The 25,304-nt window shown below is 44.2% G+C and overlaps 1 protein-coding gene across 1 annotated transcript; it reads left to right on the forward strand.

Moving 5' to 3' along the window:
- LOC138398432 (calcium-binding protein P-like) lies at positions 1–23,575 on the forward strand. Its single transcript, XM_069492848.1, has 7 exons — positions 1–314; positions 13,263–13,284; positions 14,271–14,627; positions 15,999–16,124; positions 19,926–20,219; positions 21,944–23,239; positions 23,424–23,575. Exons 1-6 carry the CDS (start codon positions 1–3, stop codon positions 21,995–21,997), a joined length of 1,167 nt encoding a protein of 388 aa, XP_069348949.1. The 3' UTR covers positions 21,998–23,239; positions 23,424–23,575.
- The last annotated feature ends 1,729 nt before the right edge of the window (positions 23,576–25,304 follow it).

Here is a 25,304-nt window from a genome sequence, read left to right on the forward strand (position 1 = left end):
ATGCTCAAGCTCTATCGCTCTGTCACGCCGCGACCCGAGAGGCTTAGCCCTGATCTCCCTTTTCACGTTCCCCCTTCTCGCCCCCATTATCCGGCAGGGGGCGCTGCGACCCCCCTGGTTCCCTGGCCCCTCCCCCCGGCCAACCGTCGATTGGGCCGGCGCGTGACGTCACGCCGCTTTAGCCACACAAATGGGTTTCGGGGCGAGCGTTGGGCTCCGCCTCAGCTGTGGGGAGCTATCCCGGCTTCCAGCCGCCGCCGGCGTAGCGGGCTGGTGCATCCCCGGGCCAGGCCCGGGCCCGGGCCGGAGCGCAGGTGGGTCGGGGCCGGAGTGGGGCGTGGCGTGAGGGCGGCGCGGCTGGGGTCCCGTGGCGGCCACGGTTGCCGCTCGGGGGCGCCCGGGGAGTGGGGGCGGAGGCGCGGCCGGTGCCCGCAGGTCTGGGGCTCGCGGCCGCCCGGCGCGTGCGGAGTAGGGGCCCGGCGGCCTGCGCCTTCTGGGCTGCCCTCAGCCGACGCACGCGTCCGGCGCTAAGCGTCTCCGGGGGCCACGGAGGGTTCCGCGGGCCGGCGGGCGGGAGCGGGGTCCCGGGTCGGGGTTGAAGCCGAGGAGATCACTGATAGGTCTTGAGCAGGCACCGGACCGGCGCTCCCACCCGCGATACCGCGCGGGTGAGGAAGTAGGGCTCTGGGTGGGGGTCGCCTCGGCCCTGTCGCACCCGGCCACTGTGTCCGTCTCTGCCCCAGCGCAGGTGAGCTGGCGCTTGTCCTTAACCTTCCTCGGGGACGGGGCAGGACGAGGGTCGGATGCTTCCCTGGCCTGGGCGGGCGCCAGTCTGCTGCGGTTCGGCCCCAGTCCGCGATTAAGTCATAATAATACTGTGGGTCCGCGTGTCTGTGACGTCAGGGGTTTCCAGGCGATGGGCCGTGATGTCACTGCAGGCCCGGGCTGGGACCTGAGCGCGCGGAAGGGCCAGGAGGACCAGCAGGGGAGGAAAAGGAAGTTCGGTCCTCTGTCAACGCCTGGGATCGTAACGGGTTTGAATGGAAAGTTGTTTGATACTGGCGTTTTACAATTTTAATGTAATAGCTATCAAGGTCTTTAACTTAATTTTAAACTAGGACCGTTATTACAGTTAAATATGAGACACATTTGATTTAGAAAAATCTAAGGTAGGAGGCTTTGGGGGGAGGGTTGGGTGTGTAATGTAAATGCCTTGGTGAAGCTGAACTTAGTTGGATGGCTTAAAAAATAGAACCAGTTGGTGTATTGATAGTTTGGTTTGCTTTACTTTTGTGTGTTGGACATTATCTGCTAGAGCATTTTTTGTTAGCAAATGGCCAGGAAGAGGGAGTCGGATTTTGCCATCTATGAGGAACGGGCCCTTAGTAGAACACTGAATCTGCCAGTGCCTTGATCTGGGACTTCTCAGCTTTCAGAACTGCGAACAATAAATTTCTGTTGATTATAAATAACACAATGTAAGGTATTTTATTGTATTAAAAGCACCTGACCAGACAATTAATAGCACCTGACCAAAGAGAAGTCTTTAAGAATCTAGAGAGAGGGTTCTGTTTGTTTGTTTGTTTTGTTTTTTAAAGCCTATATTATTAGAAGTTTTGCTGTAAAGTGTAGGAAACAAGGTTGGGACCAGATTTTGGAGAGAGTTTGAGTATTACTTTATACCCAATGACAGTTTTTGAGGAAGGAAATAATGTGAAGAACAGATCTTTTTGTTAAATCTTTATCCTATTAGTCATCTTTGATAGTTGTGTAGAAGACCTTCATTCTTTGAGTTCTCTCTTCTCTTTAGTTCTTTGCTTATCTCTAAATTCTCAGCTTTGCTGGCAATTCCTTCTCTTCCAGATTCAGACTATCTAGAGTTTTTTGTTTGTTTGTTTGTTTTTGAGACAGGGTCTTTTTTTGTCCCGGAGTGCAGTGACGTGATCATAGCTGACTACAGCCTCAAACTGCTGGGCTCAAGTGGTCCTCCCACCTCAGCCTCCTGAGTAGCTGGGACCGTAGGTTTGTACCAGTACACCTGGCTAATTTCTCTAGTTTTTTAGTAATAGATTCTCACTGTGTTGCCGAGGCTGGTCTCAAACTCCTGGCCTCAAGTGATCCTCGCTCCTCAGCTTCCCAGAGTGCTAGGATTATAGGTGTAAGCCACTGTGCCTTGCCTAAAGCTCTCTTTTTTGACCCATTATTGCTCCCTATAATCCAGCCCTTACCTCTCAGGGCTTCTCAGTGATAATTTTACCCAGGTCATGTCTACATTTACATCCATCAACTGTTGACTCTTGTCAGGTTTGTAACTACTGAGATGCTGCTGCTTTTGTATATTCCTGTTTGCTTTGTACTTACTGTTTAGGAACCTGTAGCAGAGCATTTGCTCTAAGTAGTTGTAGCAAACAGGATTTATTGAGATAGAAAGATACGTAAACTTTGAGTGAGCTGAATGAAGAGATTAGACTGAACTTGTAAGAACAAACCCCAAAATGACAGTGCAGAACTTGCCTGCTAAGGGGCTCCTGCCACCATAAACCCTAGGACTATGTTGTTGAATCAGAAAGCAGCTGCCACCATATTCAGCGGAAATTTAGCTTTTTGGGTAGAACTGTCATTTCATGTTCTTTCTGTCCTCTGTATCTTAGGCAGGTATACCTGCTTGTCCACACTTATAGGTCATCTGTGAAACCTTAGCGTTATCTATTTAAAACAGGAAATGCATGTGAGAACTTGACTGGAGTGAGTATTGAGTCAGCAGTACACTCAGGTGTGAAAAACTGAACTCATTTTTCTCAGATTCTGTCAATGTCACAAAGTTAAGCCTTCTCTAAGTTTGCTGTTTCTGTCCAGAGACGTGGGTATTGTTTGTTTTCTTAGATAGAAACTATTGAAATCAATTGTATAGTATAATTTAGATTTTTTTATGCTAATATAATAGAAAACCAAGTCAAATTCACTGACTTGCAGTATTAAAAAGTCCAAAAGTGAAGTTTGATCCAATTATACTTATGTGATCGGACCTCATCTTTCTCTTGCTTTATTTAATGAGCTCAGCCTCTGTGGCGTGTTGGTCCTTTTGTGGTCACAGCATGTGTGTGTGGCACCTCAAGCCCTACATCCTCCTGCTGTCAAGTCTAGAGGAAAATACAGAGGACTACCGTATAAAGAAAACCAGTTATATTAAAATACCATTATAAAAACATTTTTAAAATTGTTAATGATATTTGCTTCTTTATTAAAAAGATTTAGTGTGAGTCTAATAATTTCCAAGTGGTAATGAGTATTATCACTATTTGGAGGTGTCTGTATCCAATGGTCCTGCAATAGGAAAATACCTGATTTCTACTGCTGACAAAGTGAACCAATATTGCTAATGCTATTGTGGTATGTTGCCTGAGTTCATAGTAGAAGGAAGTGCTAAATTACAGTTGGAGGTTAGTGAAAATTTACAATTTTTTTCTTCACCTGAGTTTATAGATAACCCTGAATTCTATCCATAAATCCTTGGAGGGTTTGTGAACCTCAACTTAAGAATGACTGGCGGGGCATGGTGGCTCACGCCTGTAATCCTAGCACTCTGGGAGGCCGAGGCGGGTGGATCGCTCAAGGTCAGGAGTTCGAGACCAGCCTGAGCAAGAGTGAGACCCCCGTCTCTACTAAAAAAACTAGAAAGAAATTATCTGGCCAACTAAAATATATATAGAAAAAATTAGCCGGGCATGGTGGCACATGCCTGTAGTCCCAGCTACTCGGGAGGCTGAGGCGGTAGGATCGCTTGAGCCCAGGAGTTTGAGATTGCTGTGAGCTAGGCTGAGTGCCACGGCACTCACTCTAGCCTGGGCAACAAAGCGAGACTCTGTCTCAAAAAATAAAAAAAAAATAAAATAAAAAAATAAAATAAAATAAAAATATATATAGAAAAATTAGCCGGGCATGGTGACGCATGTCTGTAGTCGGGAGGCTGAGGCAGAAGGATTGCTTGAGCCCAGGAGTTTGAGGTTGCTGTGAGCTGGGCTGATGCCACGGCACTCTAGCCCAGGCAACAGAGTGAGACTCTGTCTCAAAAAAAAAAACAGAACGACTGCCAGAAGAGAATTTCTCTTCCCAGTAGCTCAAGAAATGTCTTCTTGTGTCTCATTGGCCTTGGGTTGTATTATCACTTCTGAACCAATCACTAAGCCCAGAGAAATAGGGTATCCTAATTGGTTTAGCCAACCTGGGCCTACCTCTGGAGCTGGGGATCATTCCTACCTAACAGCATAATGGGAGGCAGTGGATTCCAAAGGGAAAATGAAGAGGCAGTGGATGCTGAGTAACAGGTGTCCCTTATGTCATCTTTAGTCCATCCTCTCTTCTTTGTTCCCATAGTCAACGAGTTGTTAAATCTTAGTGAAACTTCCATTTGGATTTGTCTTTTCCCATTTAATCTCTCTGCTAATATTTTAAGCCCCCAGTGTGGAATGTATGGGATAGTCCATTGGATTTTATAAATTGACATGATTTCTTATTTGTTATGAATGTGTGCTGCTTTAGTTGTTCAATAAGCCTTTCACATATTTTGACCATGTTGTCTACAGCCACTTATGTGTTATGATGTATATATTGGTTTTCATCCACAATTCCTGACTCATAACTCTTATAGTCCTTGTTACAGTCGTTTGTTATGATCTTCGTTGCCTTAGGCCTCAGGAAACAGAATCTTTCTGGCTTCCCCCACCTTTCCCATTGTGGGTCATAAGACTCTCATTCCAGAGAGAGTCCCACCCCGTAGCCTGAAGGCTAATCACATTTCAGCATGGTTCTCCATAAAAACCTAAGAGGTCTGGGTTCAGTGAGTGTCCACCTGAACACGTGGAGGTACCTGGAGGGTGGTGCGCCCAAGGGAAGGCCTGGAAGCCCCTCTGCACCCTTTCCCCCATGCCTCGCACTATTCATCTCTTCCTCTGTATCCTTTATACTAGGTCATTAAATATGAAATGTCTGATTTCGAATCAAAAGTTTATTATATCTCACACAAGAAGCAGTACAATTAAAGTATGTGCCTAAACTATGGGCACAATTTTGCCATCTTAACAGTAGCTTGTTTATGCCAATAGCAAAGAAGTCTGGAGAGCAAGTGGTAATGAAATCGTGAAAGATGTTTTCCACAGCTTGTTGTGAATTGAATATTTTTCCTTGCAAGAAAGGGGTCCAAAGCCTGGAAGAAGTGGTAGTCATTTGGTGCAAGGTCTGGTCAATACGGTGGATGACGGAATTTCCAAGTCTAGCTTCTGTAGTTTGAGCAGCATCATGTGTGCGACATGTGGTTAAGTGTTGTTTTCCAGAAGGATTGGCCTGTCTCTGTTGACCAATGTCGGCTGCTTAATGGCGAGCACCCTCATCATTTCATCCAACTGGCTGCAGTAGACATCCGCTATAATCAACTGACCAGGTTTCATGAAGCTGTGGCGGATAATACCAGTGCTGGACCACCAAACAGACACCATTAGCTTTTTTTGATGAATATTTGAGTTTGGACTGTGTTCCTTCACTTCATCTTTATCCAACCATTGTGTCGAACACTTGCGATTGTCAAAAAGAACCTGTTTTTCATCACATGTAACAATAGGGTGTAGAAATGGGTCCTCTTTATGTCCTGACAACAGAGAAAGGCAAGCTTCTAGATGATTTCTGGCGCTCGTTTAATTCATGCAGAACCCATCTATACAGCTTCTTTATCTTGCTGATTTGTTTCAAGTGGTCCAATATTGTTGGAATAGTAACGTTGAACCTTGCTGCTATTCATGAGTAGGTTGAGATGGATTCACTTCCACTACAGCTTTCACCCCCTCATCCACCTTGGCCTCAGGTCACCTGCGTGGCTCATTTTTCAAGATTAAAATCACCACAGCGGAACTTCTCAAACCATCAGTGTACTATGCATGAATTAGCCATATCCTTCCCAAACACTTCGCTGATGTTTTGAGCTGTCTGCACTGCATTGGTTCCACGACAGAACTCCTATTCAATAATAACACAAATTTTTTACTTACCCAGAGTTTCACAAAAATTGCTCTAAAAAGAATTTGAAAGATAATCACAAGCCAAACAGTGCTTTTGAAACAATGAGGATGTACCTTCACAATAAAAAATAAGAAGTATAAAAGTGAAAATGTTGGAGATATCAACTATGTAATGCAGTACTTAAGAAATAGAACATTTCATACTTGATAACCTAACAACCTTTGTAATAAACTGATAAACCTAAGTAAGTTTTTTCTGTGAGTTTTTTTTTTAGCCGCTCCAGCAAATTAATCAAACCCAAAGAGAGTGTCGTGGAAACCTCAACTCGAAGCTAGTTGGTAAGAAGCTCTGGAGGCCCGGACTTGGAACTTGTGTGGGGTGGGGGGCAGTTTTGGGGACTGAGCCCTCACCCTGTTGGATCTGACGGTATCTCCAGGTAGTTAGTGTCAGAATTGAATTAGAGGACACTTAGCTGGTGTCTGCTGGTTGGTGTGCATGGGGAAAACATGTGACTTTTGGTCACACAAATCATCTTTTGTCTTGATTGTGGTGGAGTTTAGAGGAAGGTACAGTTTGAGGAGTTTTTCCTAAAGCAGCATTTTTTCTGCAGCATTAACAATGTCACCTTCATTGTTGTGTGCTGGGTTTTGACTGTGACCTGTCATATGAGGTCAGGTGTGGAATTTTCCATTTGTGTGTCATGTCAGTGCTCAGAAAGTTTTGGATTTTGGAGCATTTTGGATTTCAGATTTTGCGACTAGGACTGCTCCATCTGTACTGTCAGCCAGAAGGTGTAAGTGATGTCTCCTTTATGGGTTTTAAATGTATTTACCTCTTAAGAGATTGTTTGTAATTGGGATGGATCAGTTGCTGTTTGGTGCCTTCTGTCTTATGATCTGGATAGTCATTTTTTGGCACTGGTGCAAGAAACAGCTTTCAAAAACAAAAATCCAAAATTTTATGGATATTGCTGAAGTAAAGGAACATTTTTTATTTTGTGCAATTTTATTATCAGTATTACTTAGAAAAAAGTACATGAAAATTGAATAAAATTATATACACTAATCATAGCTACACAAATATAGACCAAGACTTGGAAGACTGCAAAATTAAATGGTCTAGTAAAAGTAGGTAGATTTTTAGTAACTCTTGTTACATTGTTTATGCCGTGAAAAGGGAAGAGTTTATATATACATATTTTAAAATAGTTTTGAAAGCCATCTAAGACCTAAGATCAGAAATCCTCATTTTATTTCAATTTCTAATCTGATTTGTAGACTTTGAAATGATCCTTTTTGTAACTCTTTAGAATCTGTACTCCTCTAGTAAGAAAAGCTTTATATGACTTCTTCAGTTAATCAGAAAAAAGGCCTGTTGTTCTTTTTGATTTAGCTAGCCACCTTTGTGCTACCCTAAGATCAGATAATGAGAAATTAAAAGAAACATAGTCTATATTTCAAGCAGCAAAATGGCAACCCCAGTGCTTCTCTTTTTGGTTTAAATGTTTTCTTGCCCCTGTTCTCAGCATTCTGCTTTACTTTCCCTGCTTCCAACATTTTTTTTGGTCATTTTTGTATCCAGTGGTTCTTGGGTAATCAGTTCAATGTGGGATCATCTTGAAACCAAAGAGTCATATAAATCTTCAAATCATTGAAGTCTGCATATACCAAAATTTCCAAATGAATTTAAGCTGTGTATTTGTAGGATGAAAGAGCATTTTTTTTTTTTTTTGAATAATGTTTTCCCATGGTTTCAAGTGCAAAAGGTACAAAAGGTTTCTTTTTGTTCTGTGTCTTGGGCACACTTTCCCCTTCTCTAGAAGCAACCCATGTTATTAGTTTATTAGTCTTCTAGTATGTATTCTAGTCTCCCTATTTACTTTCTTTCTTTTTTTTTTTTTTTTGTTTTTTTTTTAGAATAAGAGACAGGGTCTTGCTCTGGTAGCTGAATACGTGGAGGTTCCTGGAGGGTGGTAGGAGATTCCCAAGTAGCTAGGACTATAGGTGCCCACCACTACATCCAGCTAACTTTTAAAATTATTTTTCTGTAGAGACAGGGTCTCACTATGTTGCCCAGTCTGGTTTTGAACTCCTGGCCTCAAGTGATCCTCCCACTTTGGCCTCCCGAAGTGTTGAGATTACAGGTATGAGCCACCGTGCTTGGCTGCTCTTAAACACACACACACACACATATGGTAGCATTCTCTACATACTGTTAATTAAACAGTACATTTTTAAATTCTTTACATATTGGTGTATGAAGAATATATTAGAGATAGAAAACCTAAAATCACAATGTTTTAAAAAAAAAAGTATTTTTTTTTCCTCTTATAAAAGTTCAGGCCGGGCGCGGTGGCTCACGCCTGTAATCCTAGCACTCTGGGAGGCCGAGGTGGGCGGATCGTTTGAGCTCAGGAGTTCGAGACCAGCCTGAGCAAGAGCAAGACCCCATCTCTACTAAAAATAGAAAGAAATTATATGGACAGCTAAAAATATATATAGAAAAATTAGCCGGGCATGGTGGTGCATGCCTGTAGTCCCAGCTACTCGGGAGGCTGAGACAGGAGGATCGCTTGAGCTTAGGAGTTTGAGGTTGCTGTGAGCTAGGCTGACGCCATGGCACTCACTCTAGCCTGGGCAACACAGTGAGACTCTGTCTCAAAAAAAAAAAAAAAAGAGTCCACAAGGAATATTGGAATTATTGAAAGTGGGATTTTGGCCTTCACCGGAATAAAGTTTCTCAAGTTCTGTTGACTTGTTGTTATTTCTCACCATATTCCTGGAAACATTTCGGTGACAGGTGTGTATGGAGACTGTCCTTCACAGCCAGGCCTAGTGAGGGAGTTGCTGTGGTGAGTGCTCACTTTCTCACCCTCCAGTCACCCCTCCACCAGGCACTGTGCCTTCTCGTCCATTGCAGTTTCTCACGGCAGTGTCACCAAGGGTCACTAGCACCAACGGAAATGATTCTTTATTTTACCTTGCTGCAGAGTCTCAAGTGACTGCTCCTTCCTTTTATGTGTATTTTTTTCTGATTTTAAAAGTGATACATGTTCATTGTGGGAAATCTTGAAAAAAGACTTGTAATCTCTATCCAGAAAACTTTTTCCTCATTGAATTGTTTCTGTGACAACTGGTGTCTTCTTTTCCTCTTGTTTCCCTCCATCAGATCTGAATCAGTGGGCCTGTGGATATTTCTGTCTTGCAGACACTCAAGCCCAACATTTTTTAAACTGAACACCTCTGCCGCTCCTGCTCTAAATATGCTCAGCCACCTTTGTGATTCCTCCCTGGGAGGTATCACTCTTCACACAGTTGCTGAGCCCTAAGATGAGGACCCATCCTTGACTCCTCTCTCTCTTCCTCCATTTTTTAGTCACTAGTTAGAATCTTGTTTTTCTTATTACTCCACTTACTTGTCATCTCTCCACTCCCAGTGCCTTAGTTCAGACTCTCTTTATTTCTCAACTACCTGAGTTTCCCCAAAGCATCATCTACTTTTGAACCTCCAAAGACTTCAAGGCTTAACTTAGAAAATCAGAGCTTCTCTGACCTGTTCTTACACCCTCTAGTCTGAGTGTGGTGCTGGTGGCCCTCTCTCCCCGCTTCATCCACACTTCTTCCCTCTGTCTTCTCCCACGCTGTCATCATCTCTCCCAGCACCCTGTACTATGCTTACGACACGTATTTCATTCTGCTATCATTGCCTATTTTCTTTTCTGTCTCCTTAAGGGCAGCAACTATGTTTTATTCATAATTGCATCAGTAGTATCCAGCCCAGAGTGGTTAGTAAACTTATGATGATAAATGGGTAGAAGGAAATGCACAGTTTTAGGATAGAGGTTGGTAGGAAAAAAATTTGAGGCTGTTATGTTAGTTTTGCGGTCCTGGCTGCCTTAAAAAATCTTGCTGATATGATTTGACTTCCCTACCTGGTCTTGTGGTCATGGTTCTGTGAATAAGTCTTCCAAGTGTGAAGTATGATAGGGTAAAGCTGATAGGTTGGCTGAAGTGGGCTCCAGCACCTTGCACTGACAGAAGGTAGGCTTTCCTGTAGCTAACATCAGTGTAGCAGAGATGACTGGGACAGTTGTGCTAGGAATGCAGAGGAGGGCACAGTTTAGTGACCTGGTGATTGGATGTGGGGGTCAGGGAGGAGGAATCTTAGTGACTCAAGTTTCTGGCTTGTTGGACTAGGTGGTTGAGGCTATCAACTAGTATTGTTGATTTTGAGATTCTTTTTGACATCCGGGTGACTACGTCCAGTAGGCAATGGATATGACGTTTGGGAGAGCATGCCTGTGGATAGGTGGGAGAGTTAAAACTGCAAGAGATCACTTAGACATATACTTTCAGTGGAGCAGTGGTCTAGAAAAAGAACCTGGAAAGAACACTGATCTTTAAGGGCTGGGAAAGAAGAGAAGAGAGCTGGGAAGGCTGTGTCAAAGAAACTGAGGAGTTGGAGTTGAAGAGGTAATTAGCCATGAAAAGGCCATCAACTTTATTGTGCTTCAAGGAGAGAATAACAAGTAAGAAAATGGGTCTGTTTTTTCCCCTTAGAATAGGTACTTGAGTATGAACTGTCTGCCTAGTTTTTGGTCAAGCATTACCGCCTTACCCCTGTTAGTAGCCTATTAATAGTACCCCAGCCCAAATCCAGAGCCCCACTGACACTCTTACATTGATTGGATCTGACACATGACCTGTAAAGTCCCTTCAAACTCCAATCTAAAGTTAACAAGAGATTCTGAGCCCAATCCCAGAATTCTGATTCGGTGGACCCAGGGATCTTAACAGGGGCCCTTCTGAGAGTCTAAGATGTGTAGGTGCTAATAAACCTCCATTTTATTTCATTGCAAGCAAACAAGACTTTATTATAGCAAACTCTCAAACTATAATTGTGATGAAGAGGATGGCAACCATGGAAACCTAGCTGGAGCTTTACCCATGCCTGTCTTTGCGTAGGGGGTTTGTTGGAGATGGGGAAAGTGCCAGCACCTGGTGTGATCTGTTGGAGGTTTAAAGTTTTAATTTCATGGATTTTTGCAGCAGATGTCCCTGGTTCCCTGCATCATGTTCTCAGTCTACCACTGATTTCAACTAAAACTCAAGTTTTGGGCCGGGCACGAGGGCTCACGCCTGTAATCCTAGCACTCTGGGAGGCCGAGGCAGGAGGATTGTTTGAGGTCAGGAGTTCGAGACCTGCCTAAGCAAGAGGAAGACCCTGTCTCTACTAAAAATAGACAAATTAGCCAGGTATGGAGGTGTGCACCTGCAGTCCCAGCTACTTAGGAGGCTGACCAGGAGGATCAGTCCAGCACAGGAGTTTGAGGAGTTTGAGGTTGCTCTGAGCTAGGCTGATGCCTTCACACTCTAGCCCTAGCAACAGAGCAAGATTCTGTCTCAACAAAAAAAAGAGAGGAGAAATGCTCTTTGGAGCATTTTGGATTTTCAGATTTAGGAATGCTTAACTAGGTATATGCTGATATACCAAAATCTAAAAAAAATCAAAAAAATATTGAGATCCAAAACACTTCTTTTTTTTTTTTTGAGACAGAGTCTCACTCTGTTGCCCAGGCTAGAGTCAGTGCCGTGGCGTCAGCCTAGCTCACAGCAACCTCAAACTCCTGAGCTCAAGGGATCCTCCTGTCTCAGCCTCCCGAGTAGCTGGGACTACAGGCATGCACCACCATGCCCAGCTAATTTTTTCTACATATATTTTTAGCTGTCCATATAATTTCTTTCTATTTTTAGTAGAGATGGGGTCTCGCTCTTGCTCAGGCTGGTCTCGAACTCCTGAGCTCAAACGATCCGCCCACCTCTGCCTCCCAGAGTGCTAGGATTACAGGCGTGAGCCACCGCACCCGGCCCCAAAACACTTCTGATCCCAGGCATTTCAAATAAGTGATGTTAAATCCATAGAAAATACCCAGTGTGTATAAATGAAGCAGAGTAAGTCCTAGGAGTAGCTCTGCCTGTTTGAGTTTTTACGAAATTTAATGTTTTGCATTTTTGGAACCTATCAAGTAGTTGATATTTATTGGACCCCTTGGGGGCAATGCCATTGTTTAAAATGATTGAGTGAATGTCACAAGTGGGCAAATGAAGAAGAAAGAGATTCTGATTGTTTCAAGGTCCAGGTAATTTTGGCCATAGCACAGGTGATCCCGAGCGTAGGAAGAAGTCACCCTGGCTGCAGAAGCCAGAAGCTGCCCATCTCCCCTCACCACAGGAGCTCCTGCAGCAGCTATAGAGCCTCTTGTGCTTTTGGAGACTTGGCACTGCGGAAGGAGCGAGAGAAAGCAGGATTGATGTCTCAAGACCACCCCTGTGGCACTGGGCAAGGCAAACCCCAAAATATCGTCTTCCATGTTGCCTGCCCTTTTTTTTTTTTTTTTTCACCTTAGTTTCCAAAGATTTTATTTGGAATAAAGAGTATCTTAAAAAAAAAAAAAAAGCACTTCCAAATCTCACCTGTCCTTGAAAGCTTAGCTCCAACACCACCTTCCCTTCCCCTCTTAGAAGTAAGCTCTCCGGGTTTAAATTCCGTGGCACACAGTCTGTCTCACAGCATTGATGACTTGTTATTTCCATGAATGCCTGTCATCTGCCCTGCTGGACTGTGGGCCCTTTGACCGTACAGATCTATTTATCTGTACACCCAAACTGGAGCCCACAAAGTGCCTGGCCCAGAGAAGGCATAACTGTGTGTAAATGAAGGAATAAATAATGGAGCAAGAGCTGTGTCTGGAGGTCATTGCCTTTCCTATCTCAGTAGGGATCAGTCAACACTGCTTTCCTTCAAAAACCCAGAGTGGGGCTGTTAGTGGGAACAGAGGGGAGGTGGGCAGTACTAACACACCGAACCCTTTATAAGGGTGGCGGAACGAGTGCAGGAAGGCAGGTGAAGGAGAGCCAAAGGTAAACCGTGATCGTATTTGTTACCTAGGAAGGGGGCAGAACATCTTCCTTCTCCCACTTCTCCGTCATGCATTGTATGGCCTCTTACTCTCGGGATTCAGAACACAGGCTGGTGTGATCAAAGTGGGAATTTATAAGTTAAATAGAGTTCAGTAACCTAGCTGAAAAGCATCCCCACCCCTTGGTGAGATGTTTTTATGGTTCCACACTATTGACTTAGGCATAATGCCTGTAGATTGACTAGAAGTGCCCAGTGAAATAGTGGTGATGCTCAGTTTAAGTGAAATCTTTCAGGCCCAAATGATAACCTCTCTCTCTTCCCCCCCGCCTCAGGAAAATGGCAGACAGTTTTTCGGTAAGTGTTTCATGTCTGTTTTCTTACCCTCATAGACATCACACATAGGTTGAAGGGTTGGAGGGTCTTGTTTTTACCACAACTTTCCCTTTCCCACTGCATAGCTCCCTTTGGCCTCACTTGTCCAACGAGGGCTTGTTAGCTGGAGCCTGGTATTTCCAGCAGCAGATTTGAGAAGGAAGCCAGGCAGAGAGAGGCCTAGGACTTACTAACAGTAACCCTTTCACCAAAAGGCCCAGAACAGTAGAGAGTAGACTCTGCTGGCAGGAGCTAAGAAATCCTCTGAGCAGCAGGAAGGGACATGCAATCTGAGCATCTTGATGTTTGTGATTGTTTTTCCCATGTTGATTAGAAAGTATGGGCCGGGCGCGGTGGCTCACGCCTGTAATCCTAGCACTCTGGGAGGCTGAGGCGGGTGGATCGCTCGAGGTCATGAGTTCGAGACCAGCCTGAGCAAGAGTGAGACCCCGTCTCTACTAAAAATAGAAAGAAATTATATGGACAACTAAAATATATATATACAAAAAATTAGCCGGGCATGGTGGCACATGCCTGTAGTCCCAGCTACTCGGGAGGCTGAGGCAGTAGGATCGCTTAAGCCCAGGAGTTTGAGGTTTCTGTGAGCTAGACTGACGCCACGGCACTCACTCTAGCCCGGGCAACAGAGTGAGACTCTGTCTCCAAAAAAAAAAAAAAAAAAAAAAAAGAAAGTATGTGCTGTAGGTAGAGGAGAGCTAGCTCCTGACTTGAGCAAATTACAAAAATGCATCCCCCCAATCTGAGATGATGGGAGGCAAGAATAAAGTGAAAAAGCATATGTAATCTCAAACTCTAATGTTAGTTTTTGAAACTCAAAATTGTTACTGATACGAATTTCATACCTTCGTCATATTTCTCTGCTTCTTAGAACATATATTTCAGTTTTCCCGAATTTTTGTTTTTGTGAATAACTTCTATCCTGTAATTGTTTATGTCTTTCTTTTCAGCTTAATAATGCATTATCTGGGTCTGGAAAGCCAAACCTTCAGGGATGGCCTGGTTCATGGGGGAACCCGCCTCCTGGGGCAGGGGGCTACCCAGGTGCCTCCTATCCTGTGGCCTACCCTGGGCAGACACACCCAGGGTCCTATCCTGGGCAGGCGCCTCCCGGGGCTTATCCTGGACTGGGGCCTCCTGTTGCCTACCCTGGCCCTCCAGCACCTGGAGCTTATCCCGGACCACTTGCACCTGGAGGCTACCCGGGGCAACCAGGCGGGCCTGGGCCCTACCCACCTCCTGGACAGCCCAGTGCTCCTGGAGCCTACCCTGCTGCCGGCCCCTATGGCGCCCCTGCTGGACCACCGGTAAGATGGAATCATTTCATGTACTTGGTGTGCAGAGGGCTTTAGGGAGACCCATAGCTTTAAAGTAGCCCCTTAGAGCCACTTCAAGGACCAGCCATGGGTGTATGTTGGGCCACTAGAAGAAAAATAAGTGTTTATATTGAGTTTAGTGTGTGTGCTGTTAGTATAAAGATAAGGTTATGTATCTTTTGAAGGCATTTATAAAGCTGCCTTAATATAAATGAAGTTAAGATTGCAGTAACGGGGGAAAGTTTTGGTTATTCTAACACTTTGCTGAGCACATAACACATGCCAACAGTATGCATCTACCTGGATTATCCCATTTAACCCCACTACTGCTCTATTAGATATTGTTATTATTCTCATTTTCCACACGAGGAAATGGGGCAATAGAGAAGTTATATGACTTGCTCAGAGTCATTGAGTGTACATGTGGAGGAACCAAAATAATCTGGTTTTCAAAAACCTTCTAAAGATAATTTGTGACCTAAAGATTGAATTTTCATGCAATTTAAAACACATTTTGGTAAGTGAATTCTAAATGTAAAACCTAACTCTGTGGGGGATTCAGACACATCTCAGTCCCAGATCCTTCCCTTTCAGATTTATAGACTAGTTGCGTGTTGAGTAATAGGTTTAAGAGACAAGGAAAGTTTCAGGAGTTTTTCAGGGCTTTTGTCTTGAAGGAATCTGTGGGCGTATTAGTTCACAGAGCAGAAGCTGCTTAGCAACAAGGGAGACAGTCCAAGGGATCAGGGGCAACCACAAGGCAGTGCCAATCTCAAGGCCTGCAAGCCATCGCCTGGAACTTGTGCAAGGCAGAGCTCAGCACGGGGCCTAAGGTTAAGGAACTAATCAAAGGATATCAGCCCAGAAGACACCTGCAGCTGCAACCATCATTAGCCTCAGTGCTGTTCCTGTTTCACTCCTGACTACATGTCTCAGTTAATGAGGAACTAGATAAAGAAATACATGGTCTCTATGTTTCTGTTTACGCTTTACTGCTGACAGTTTTATCTTTAACATTTATACTCAGCCATGTCTGTTCCTAACTTAAGACTTAAGAAGTTTATGTTGGAAAAATTTTATAACTGTTTGCTCAGGTAAATAGAATTAATTACACCATCTCTTGAAACCTTTGCGGGGAGCCTTGAAACCTAAACAAATAATCCGTGTACATAAATCTATAACCACTAACAAGTAGTTGCTGTACTAATAAATGCTGATGTGGGATTTCACTCAGTGCCTCCTAGCTCACGGAATGCTGGAGGACCCCTCACTTCCCCATCACTTTTAAGCTACACTTTGTCTCTATTATTTCCAAATCTCTTGTGACAATCCTGCCTGGGACCCGTTTTGTTGGGCGAGTAGGTGACTTCCAGCAACTGGCGCAGCGAGCAGGGTCCTAAAGGCGGAAACGTCGACCAGAATGAGGGAGATTCCCGTACAGCATCTCAGGGACCTGGAGAAGGCCACGAGCCACCGTCTCCAGGAAGGGTGAGTTCATCTCTGGGGATTTCCCTCCGTCAGGGTGACAAATGGGGCAGAATCAGTCCAAGTTTACTGAGTACATTGAATTGTTGCAGGCTCTGTTACAGAATTCTGGGGTGGTTGCCAAGCAGAAAACTTTCGAGGAACTATTTCATTTAGTTTCCAAACACTGCTATTGGTTTCCCCCTCTAGGTATGCTTAAGCCATGGCAGTGGCGGCGGCTGTCCCAGCGCTGTGGCGTGTGCACCGGAGAGGGGAGAGGGTCCCCCTTTCTGTGTGGCAACTTGGCTCCTTAATTACTCAGCCTCTGCAACCATTTGAATCAGACTTGGACTCTGAGAGTGAGATGGCTCACTCTTGTCCTAAAATACAGTGTCAGATCTGGAGCCTGGCTGTCATATGGAAGAGGAGGTGTTATATAGGATCTTCTGTATGAATCAGGCAAGGATGAGAAAAAGCCAGTATATTTGGCTGCTCTTCCTTAATATGGATCCATATAGACAGAATGAAGGAGCAGAAAAATTCTGAAGATGCGTTTCCACTTTCCCCTCCCTTTGCTCCTTATGAGACTGAAAAAAGGGATGGAACATCAGATGGAGACTTCCCTGACTCCAGTGGTGTCCCTTAGCAGCACTGCTTTGTTATGCTGATTTTTTCCTGAAACATAATCCTCCCCTTAGAAAGGCTTTTAAGAAGGCTCCTAAAAAATGAACAAGAGCCCAAGGAGGCATTCAGGGAGGTATAAGGGAGGCACAGCTGAGGGGAGACCCGGAGGCTTATCTTTTCCTGGTTATTGTAGTACAGCCAGATTCGGATTCTGATGATCAAGGCGGGGCAGCGTGGGTACCCTGAAGCCCACGCTATGTTCATGATCATATTCCGTTTAAAACGCTCAAAGAACTGAAGCAACCCTCTGTCTCATATGGTACCAACTCTCCTTACACAAAGGGCTTGCTTCAGGGATTGGCTCAAGTGGAACGATTAATTGCTTGGGATAGGAAATGCTTGCTGGAACAGTTTTCTCTCCATCTGAATTTCTTCAGTTCACCGCCTGGTGGGCTGACGAAGCTTGTCAGCAAGCGTGTCTGAACCACTCCCAAGATGCGCCAACACGTATTTCGGCGACACAAATTACGGGACAAGGAAAATGATTTTGCATAGACGTTCAGTTAAAATATGATGATCAGGCCTTTGCTCAAGTCTGACAATGCTGTCTTAGAGCGTGGAAGAAGATAACCCCACCTGGACAAACTGTGCCTTCTTGTGTAAATGTTAAACAAACTGCTAATGAACCTTATGTGGATTTTATTACTAGATTGCTGGATGTTGTACAAAAAATGGTCAGTCCTCCTAATTTAGGAAACATGCTGTTACATATGCTGGCTTTTGATAACTCGAATTCTGAGCCTCAGCGGCTTTTGCGCCCTTTAAAGTCCGGTAACTTCCTTTAGAGGAATATATAGAAGCCTGTCGGGGCGTCAGGTGAGACACCTATAAAATGCAACTATTGGCTGCTGCTATCCGGGGAAAGGGCTCTCAGAGGACAGAAAACGGCCTCTATTTTAACTCTGGCCGGAAAGGTCATTTCAAAAAAGATTGTAAACAACCCTCAAGAACAACTAATAATGGTCAGCCGGCCGGTCCTGCTCCTGGACTGTGTTTTTGCTGTATTAAAGGATATCATTGGACTAACGAGTGCCGTTCTAAATTTCATGCTGATGGCCACCCCCTTATGGACCAGGGAAATGGGGGATGGGTCCCTGCTCAGCAGGGAGTTGAGGGGAAGAAAAACAATACGGGAAACAGTCTTGTCCAACAGTTCCTGACCTGGCAGCCACAGACTCAGGAAAACAATGTGGCGAAGGACAGTCCCGGCCAGCAGCTCCAACAGTTTAAAACCTGGACTCCCCAAAAGTAAAGGTTGCTGACTTGTCACCTGCCAGAAGTGGGAGCGCGGCCTTAGATCTGCCCTCCCTAGATACTGGTCTTCTAGTGCCATCTGCTGGCATACGTAAAGTACCTACACCTGTATGTGGTCCAGTTCCTCCAGCCACGGTGGGGTCATTCATTGGCCGGAGTTCTCTTACTATGAAAGGAATTTCAGTGCCTTGGGTGTAATTGATTCAGACTATTCAGGGGAGATTTTGGTCATGATGAATTCCAGTTCCAATTATCCTATCCAGCCTGGAGATCATGTTGTACAACTTCTGTTATTACCTTTTATGCAAATTGGAAAATCTAATGTTCAAAGACAAGGAGGGTTTGGGAGTATTGGAACTAAAATATATTGGCAAACTTTTATTAATGATCAGAGACCTCAACTAGAGATCAAACTAAATGGCAAATCTTTTGTTGGACTTGTAGATACTGGGGCTGATGTTACAATTATTTCTAAAGGCTTTTGGCCAACCACTTGGCCTTTACACAAGGTCCCCACGTACTTACTGGAATTGGAACTATGACTAATATATTTGAAAGTCAACAAATTTTAAGTTGTGTTGTCCCTGATAAACGAACAGCCACCCTAAAACCTTACGTGGCTGATACAGCTGTCAATCTGTGGGGGAGAGATTTGTTGCAACAATGGGGAGCTTACGTCAGTATACCCACTCTATATGCTCCCGCTAAACCAATGATGCTTGATAGGAATTATAATGCTTGTTTTGGTTTGGGTAAGGAAGGCCAAAGGGCTAAGACTTCCTTGGTGCCCAAAGAGCAGCAGCAGAGGTCAAGCCAGTTATTTGGGTCCTTTAACTAAAGTGTGGACCACACCTTATAATTCAGCACAAAAAGTGGAACTGCAAGGTATTACTCAGCTTTTACAAGATGTTCCTTCACCTTAAATATTGTTTGTGACTCACGATATATTGTAAATGCAGTTCTATCTAACCTTAGAAACAGTCAGTATTACAGAAACTGATGAAGTTTCCCAGCTGTTTCAGCAACTTCAGTCGATTATACGGAATCATCAGTTTCTACTTTTTATTACTCATATTAGATCTCATACTAATCTTCCGGGCCCATTGGCGGCTGGCCTTGAGAAAATAGATCAGTTACTTGTTGGATATGTTCAAGAAGCAACTCAATTTCATCAATTAGCTCATGTTAATAGTAAAGGTTTCATTAAAAAATTTCACATAAGAAATAATCAAGCCAAGCATATTGTTTCTCACTGTCCCACTTGCCAAACAATTAATCAGCCTAGTCTTCCTGTGGGGGTTAATCCCCATGGCCTCTCACTGAATGAATTATGGCAAATGGATATTACATTCTTGAATTCTGCAAGTTAGGTGTTGTACGTGTTACAATAGATACTTATTCTGGTCCCATTATGGTTACTCCATTCCCTGGAGAAACTGTTCAACATGTACTTTCACACTTATACTCCTGTTTTTCAAATATGGAGTCTCAGCCGCCATCAAAACCAAGAACGGCCCTGCTTATAGTACTCACTGTTTTGCAACCTTTTGCACTAAATGGACTATCAAACACATTACTGGCATTCCTTATAATCCTCAAGGACAAGGCATTATAGAACGTACTCATGAAACCTTAAAATATATGTTATTAAAAAAGGGGGAGGAATAAAGTCCCCCAGAGATAGAATAAATGCAGCCTTATTTACTCTAAATTTTCTCAATATTCGTAAAGAAGACAATTTAACAGCAGCAGGGAAACATTGGAATGGGAGTCAACAACTAGACTCTTTTCCTCACCAGCCCATCTGGTAGAAAGCTGATATAGAAAATAAATGGAGAGAAGGATGGGTAAAGGTGTTGGGTCAAGGTTATACTTGTATTTTGACAGATGACGGACAAACGGTATGGGTCCCCCACAGAAGAATCAAACCCAGAGTGGAAACCTGAGGGGAAAAAGCAGAAGACGCCACCCTCTACATCTGAAGCCCTGACCAAGGATTCTCAAAGGAAGAAACCAAAGTGCAAGAAGCCCCGATCCAAGAAAACACAACAGTCGCAAGCCATGACATGGGGCCAGCTGAAGAAGACCTATGAAGAAGCAGACAAGATACTCGTTCAGACATCTGTACCTAAAACGCCTGCAAACCTTTTTCTTGCTATGATCAGCGTGGTGAGCATGGCGGTAGGTGTATCTGGCAATCAGACCTATCACTATTGGGCCTATTTTCCTAACCCACCTTTAAATGATATTGTTAACTGGGCTGACGCTCCTTTTTTAGTATTCGTTAATGATTCCTCTTGGCTACTGGGACCCTATGACTATCGTGATCCAGTGAAACCCGATGAGGTAGGCACTAAAATGAACAGATACGAAGTTGGAACAGAGGGCCCTCCCATATGTAATGGTAAAGGTATTCATTGTTTAAAACCTGCTACCCAAACCTGTCTGGTCACCAGCAAATCAACCAGCAAGAGTAAGGCCTGGTTATTCCTCCTGACTGCCTCTTCTTTTTCTTCTTTTGGACATTCTAAAATCGCACCCACAGATGTACCCACTTATAAAGAGGTAATAATTACTGACTCTAAAACCTGGGTCCAGTGGGAAAATTGTAGAGCCCATGTGGGGCGCATTCTTACCAGATCACCATTTTACGGTTACGTACTTGATTGGAGCCCTTATGGGCATCCTGCTTCCTCTTGCAATCTTAAAAAATTTTACTGGAAGGGGTCAGAGGTGAGCGGACCACTTCCCGGAGCCCGCAGGAGGAAGATGTCCCCAGAGACGTTGGGCCCGGGTGGGGATTGAGCCAGAAAATTAAAAAATTAAAAAAAAAATTTTTTTTTTACTGTAATAAAACTGCCACCTCGATGTCTGTAAAAGACACTGGATTTCAAAGTCATATTAGATGGCTCATTGATGATATGAGCCCTCTGGCCGTTCACATTTTCAATGGCCCTATTCATGATCAATTGTGGAAACTCTCGGCTGCTTTGCACCCTGTACAGGCCCGGGTTAGCACATACATATTGGATACAAACAGTTAGTCGAGAGTGGACTTTCTATTTGAACTCTACTCATTATATCCAAGCTTGTGTTAAACTGCCTTACTTATTCATGATTGGGCCTGCCGAGTATAATGAACCTTCCTTCCTTGTGACCCGTAACAACTGTCCTTATTATACCTGTATTGACAATTCCATAAAGTTTAATCCTTACACAGAAACACCTTATATTCTCACAGCCAGAAGGGTGCTGTGGTTACCTGTAAAAATGAATAGAGTCTGGCACAAAACCCCAGCAATGTTCCTTTTAGACAAACTACTTAACCACATTCTTAAATGTACTAAAGGATTTATAGGTCTCCTAATAGCAGTTATTTTGGGAATAATTGCTGTGACTGCCTCTGCAGCCACAGCAGGGGTGGCTTTCCATCAAACTGTGCAAACTACTGAATTTATTCAGAATTGGCATCATGAAGCAAATCAATTATGGTCCACCCAAAATCAAATTGATAACAAATTGGCTACTCAGGTGGCCAACTTACAAGAAGCGGTCACCTTACTGGGAGACCAGGTTATAAGCCTACAAAAACAAATTAGACTCCGTTGTGATTGGAATATCACTCAATTTTGTGTTACACCTCGCATATGTAATCAGACTCGGTTTTCTTGGGAAAACATTAAAAAACATCTACTTAAGGAAATCTGAAGAAATTGGAAATTTACAACAGGAAATATTAAGTACCTTCAGTCACAAAGTTGACCTACGCTCTGAGGCTGACATTATTAACAGTATTTCATCTGGAATGGAGTCAGCCCACCCACTTTCTCTTCCTAAGATCTATAGGAGTTCCGCTGTAGGAACTTTAGTAATTATTTTAATCATTTGCTTGTGCTTACTTATAGTCTAGAAAAAGCTCTGAAGAAGACGACACTGCGGGGAACAATGTCTCTCAGTGATGGCTATCGAACTTCATCAGCTTGCTTCTAAAAAGAAAGGAGAAGATGTTGGGAAACAGGTTAAGAGACATGGAAAGTTTCAGCAGTTTTGCATGACTTTTGTCTTGAAGGAATCTGTGGGCGTATTACTTCACAGACCAGAAGCTGCTTAGCAACAAGGGAGACAGTCCACCCATCAGGGATGACTGCAAGGCAGCGACTGGAGCTTGTGCAAGGCAGAGCTCGGCATAGGGCCCAAGGCTAAAAAACTGACTGAAAAATGCCAGCCCAGCAGACAACCTGCAGCCGGAACTATCAAAAACTTCAAGACTATTCCTGCTTCACTCCTGAGCATATGTCTCACTATTTAGAGAAATAGATTAGATTAGTATGCAGGCTCAGTGTTCCTGCTTTATGCATTTTTGTCTTTAACTTGTATGCTTAGCTAGGTCTATTCTTAACTTAGGGCTTAAAATGTTTATCTCAGAAAAATTTTGTAACCGTTTACTTTTTTTTTTTTTTTTTTTATGAGACAGAGTCTCACTTTGTTGCCCAGGCTAGAGTGAGTGCCGTGGCGTCAGCCTAGCTCACAGCAACCTCAAACTCCTGGGCTCAAGGGATCCTCCTGTCTCAGCCTCGCGAGTTGTTGGGACTACAGGCATGCACCACCATGCCCGGCTAATTTTTTCTATATATATTTTTAGCTGTCCATATAATTTCTTTCTATTTTTAGTAGAGATGGGGTCTTGCTGTTACTCAGGCTGGTCTCGAACTCCTGAGCTCAAACGATCCGCCCACCTCAGCCTCCCAGAGTGCTAGGATTACAGGCGTGAGCCACTGCGCCCAGCCTTGTAACTGTTTACTTTTGTAGACAGAATTAGGTAAGGTTCCATTGAAACCCTTGGGGAGCCTTGAAACCTACACAAATGATCTGTACACATAATTCTATGACCAAGGACAACTGCTGCCTGTAACAATAAATAGTGATGTGAGACTTCACTTAGTGCCTCCTGGCTCACGGGAATGCTGGAGGACCCCTGACGTCACCATCACTGTAAACTATACTTGTCTCTGTCTCTATTATTTCCAAATCGCTTGCCACAATCCTGCCTGGGATCTGTCTTGCTGGGAGTATGGCGATTTACCGGCAACTGGTGCAGCGAGCAGGGTCCTAAGGGCAGAAGGCTTCAGCGGAGTGAAGGAGATTCCTATAAAGTGTCGAAGAGACCCGGAGAAGCCTTCCAGCCGTGGTGCCCAGAAAGGGTGAGTTCAGCTCTGGGGATTTTTCAGTCAGGATAACACATGGGGCAGAATCCGTCTAAATTCACTGAGTACACTGAATTGTTGCAGACTCTGTTACAGAGTTCTGGGGCGGTTGCCAAGCAGAAAACTTTCCAGGATCTATTTCATTTAATTTCCAAATACTGCTATTGGTTTCCCCCTCCAGGTACACTCAGACTGTGGCAATGGCTGGCCATCAGAGCACTGTGGCGCGCATTCCACAAAGGAGAGAAGGTCCTTCTTTCTGTGTGGCAACTCTGCTCCTTAATTACTCAGGCTCTGCAACCATTTCAGTCAGACTCAGACTCTGACAGTGAGATGGCTCACTCCTGTCCTAAAATAAAGACAGTAACAGATCCAGAGCTTGGCTATCATACCAAAGAGGAGGTGTTAAATACGATCTTCTGTATGAATCAGGCAAGGATGAGAAAACGCCATTAAATTCGGTTGTTGGCCCTCAATATGGGTCTAGAATGAATGAAGGAACGGAAGAAATTCTGGAGATGAATTTCCTCCGCCTCCTCCCTTTGCTCCTTGTGAGACTGAAAAAAGGGAAGAAACATCAGCTAGAGATTTACCTGGCTCCTGCTCCCTCCTCCTTGGCTGCTCTAAGCTCTTGCCCTCTGCACCACTGCTTTTTTATGCTGATTCCCAAAACATGATCCACCCTTTAAAAAGGCCTTAAAGAAGGCTCCTACAGAACAAACAGGAGCTCAAGGTGGCATTCAGGGAGGTATAAAAGAAGCATAGTTAAAAGGAGACCTGGAAGCTTGTCTTTTGCTGGTTGCTGTAGTACAGCCAGATTTGGATTCTGATGATCAAGGCGGGAGCACGTTGGAGCCCACACTGTGTTCATGAGCCCATCCCATTTAAAACTCTCAATGAATGAAAGCAAGCCTGTGTCTCATGTGGTACAAACTCTCCTTACACCAAGGGCTTGCTGGAGGGATTGGCTCAAGCGGAAAGATTAATTTCTTGGGACTGGGTAATGCTTGCCCGTACAGTCTTATCTCCCTTGAGTTTCTTCAGTTCACCGCCTGGTGGGATGGTGAAGCTGGTCAACAAGCCTGGCTTAACCAGTCCCAAAATCCGCCAATGGATATTTCAGCAGCACAGATTACGGGACAAGGAAAATGGTTTGGCATAGACACTCAATTGAAATGTGATTATTGCTCAAGTCCCGCAGTGCTGTTTTAGATCGTGGGAAAAGATAATCCTCCCCTGGAGAAACTGTGCCTTCTTGTGTAAATGTTAAACAAACTGCTAATCAACCATATGTGGATTTTATTACTAGATTGCAAGATGTGGAAAAAACGGTCAGTCCTCTTGATTTAGGAAATATGTTACATATGTTGGCTTTTGATAATGCTAATTCTGAGTGTCAGCGGCTTTTGTGCCCTTTAAAGTTCGGTGGCGCTCCTTTAGAGGAATATATAAAAGCCTGTGGGGATGTCGGGTCAGACACTTATAAAATGCAAGTATTGGCTGAGGGTATCTGGGGAATAGGCCCTGGAGGACAAAAAACAGTCTCTGAATGTTTTAATTGCGGGTGAAAAGGTCATTTGGAAAAAGATTGTAAGCACCCTCCCTCCCTCGAGAACTAATAGTAGTCAGCTGGCCGGTCCTGCTCCAGGACTTTGTGTTCCCTGTGGTAAGGATATCAGTGGACTAATGAGTGCCGTTCTAAATTTCATGCTGACGGCCACCCCCTTACAGACCAGGAAAACAGGAGACGGGGCCCTATGTGGGGCCCCCCAAAAAATAATAGGGTATGAAATAGTGTTGTCCAATAGTTTCTGACTTGGCAGTCGCAGACTCAGGAAAGCAATGTGGCGATAGACAGCCCCGGCCAGCAGCCCCCACAACAATTTCAAACTTGGATTCCCCAGAATTAAAGGTTACTGACTTGTTGCCTGCCACGAAGGGTGGTGGGGCATTAGATCTGCTGTACTATGATAATGGTCTTCTATCGCCATCTGCTGGCACATGTAAAGTACCTACAGGTGTATTTGGTCCAATTCCTCCAGCCACAGTGGGATTAATCATT

The sequence above is a fragment of the Eulemur rufifrons genome, chromosome 2 (genome assembly GCF_041146395.1).
Source record: "Eulemur rufifrons isolate Redbay chromosome 2, OSU_ERuf_1, whole genome shotgun sequence".
NCBI classification, from domain to species: domain Eukaryota; kingdom Metazoa; phylum Chordata; class Mammalia; order Primates; family Lemuridae; genus Eulemur; species Eulemur rufifrons.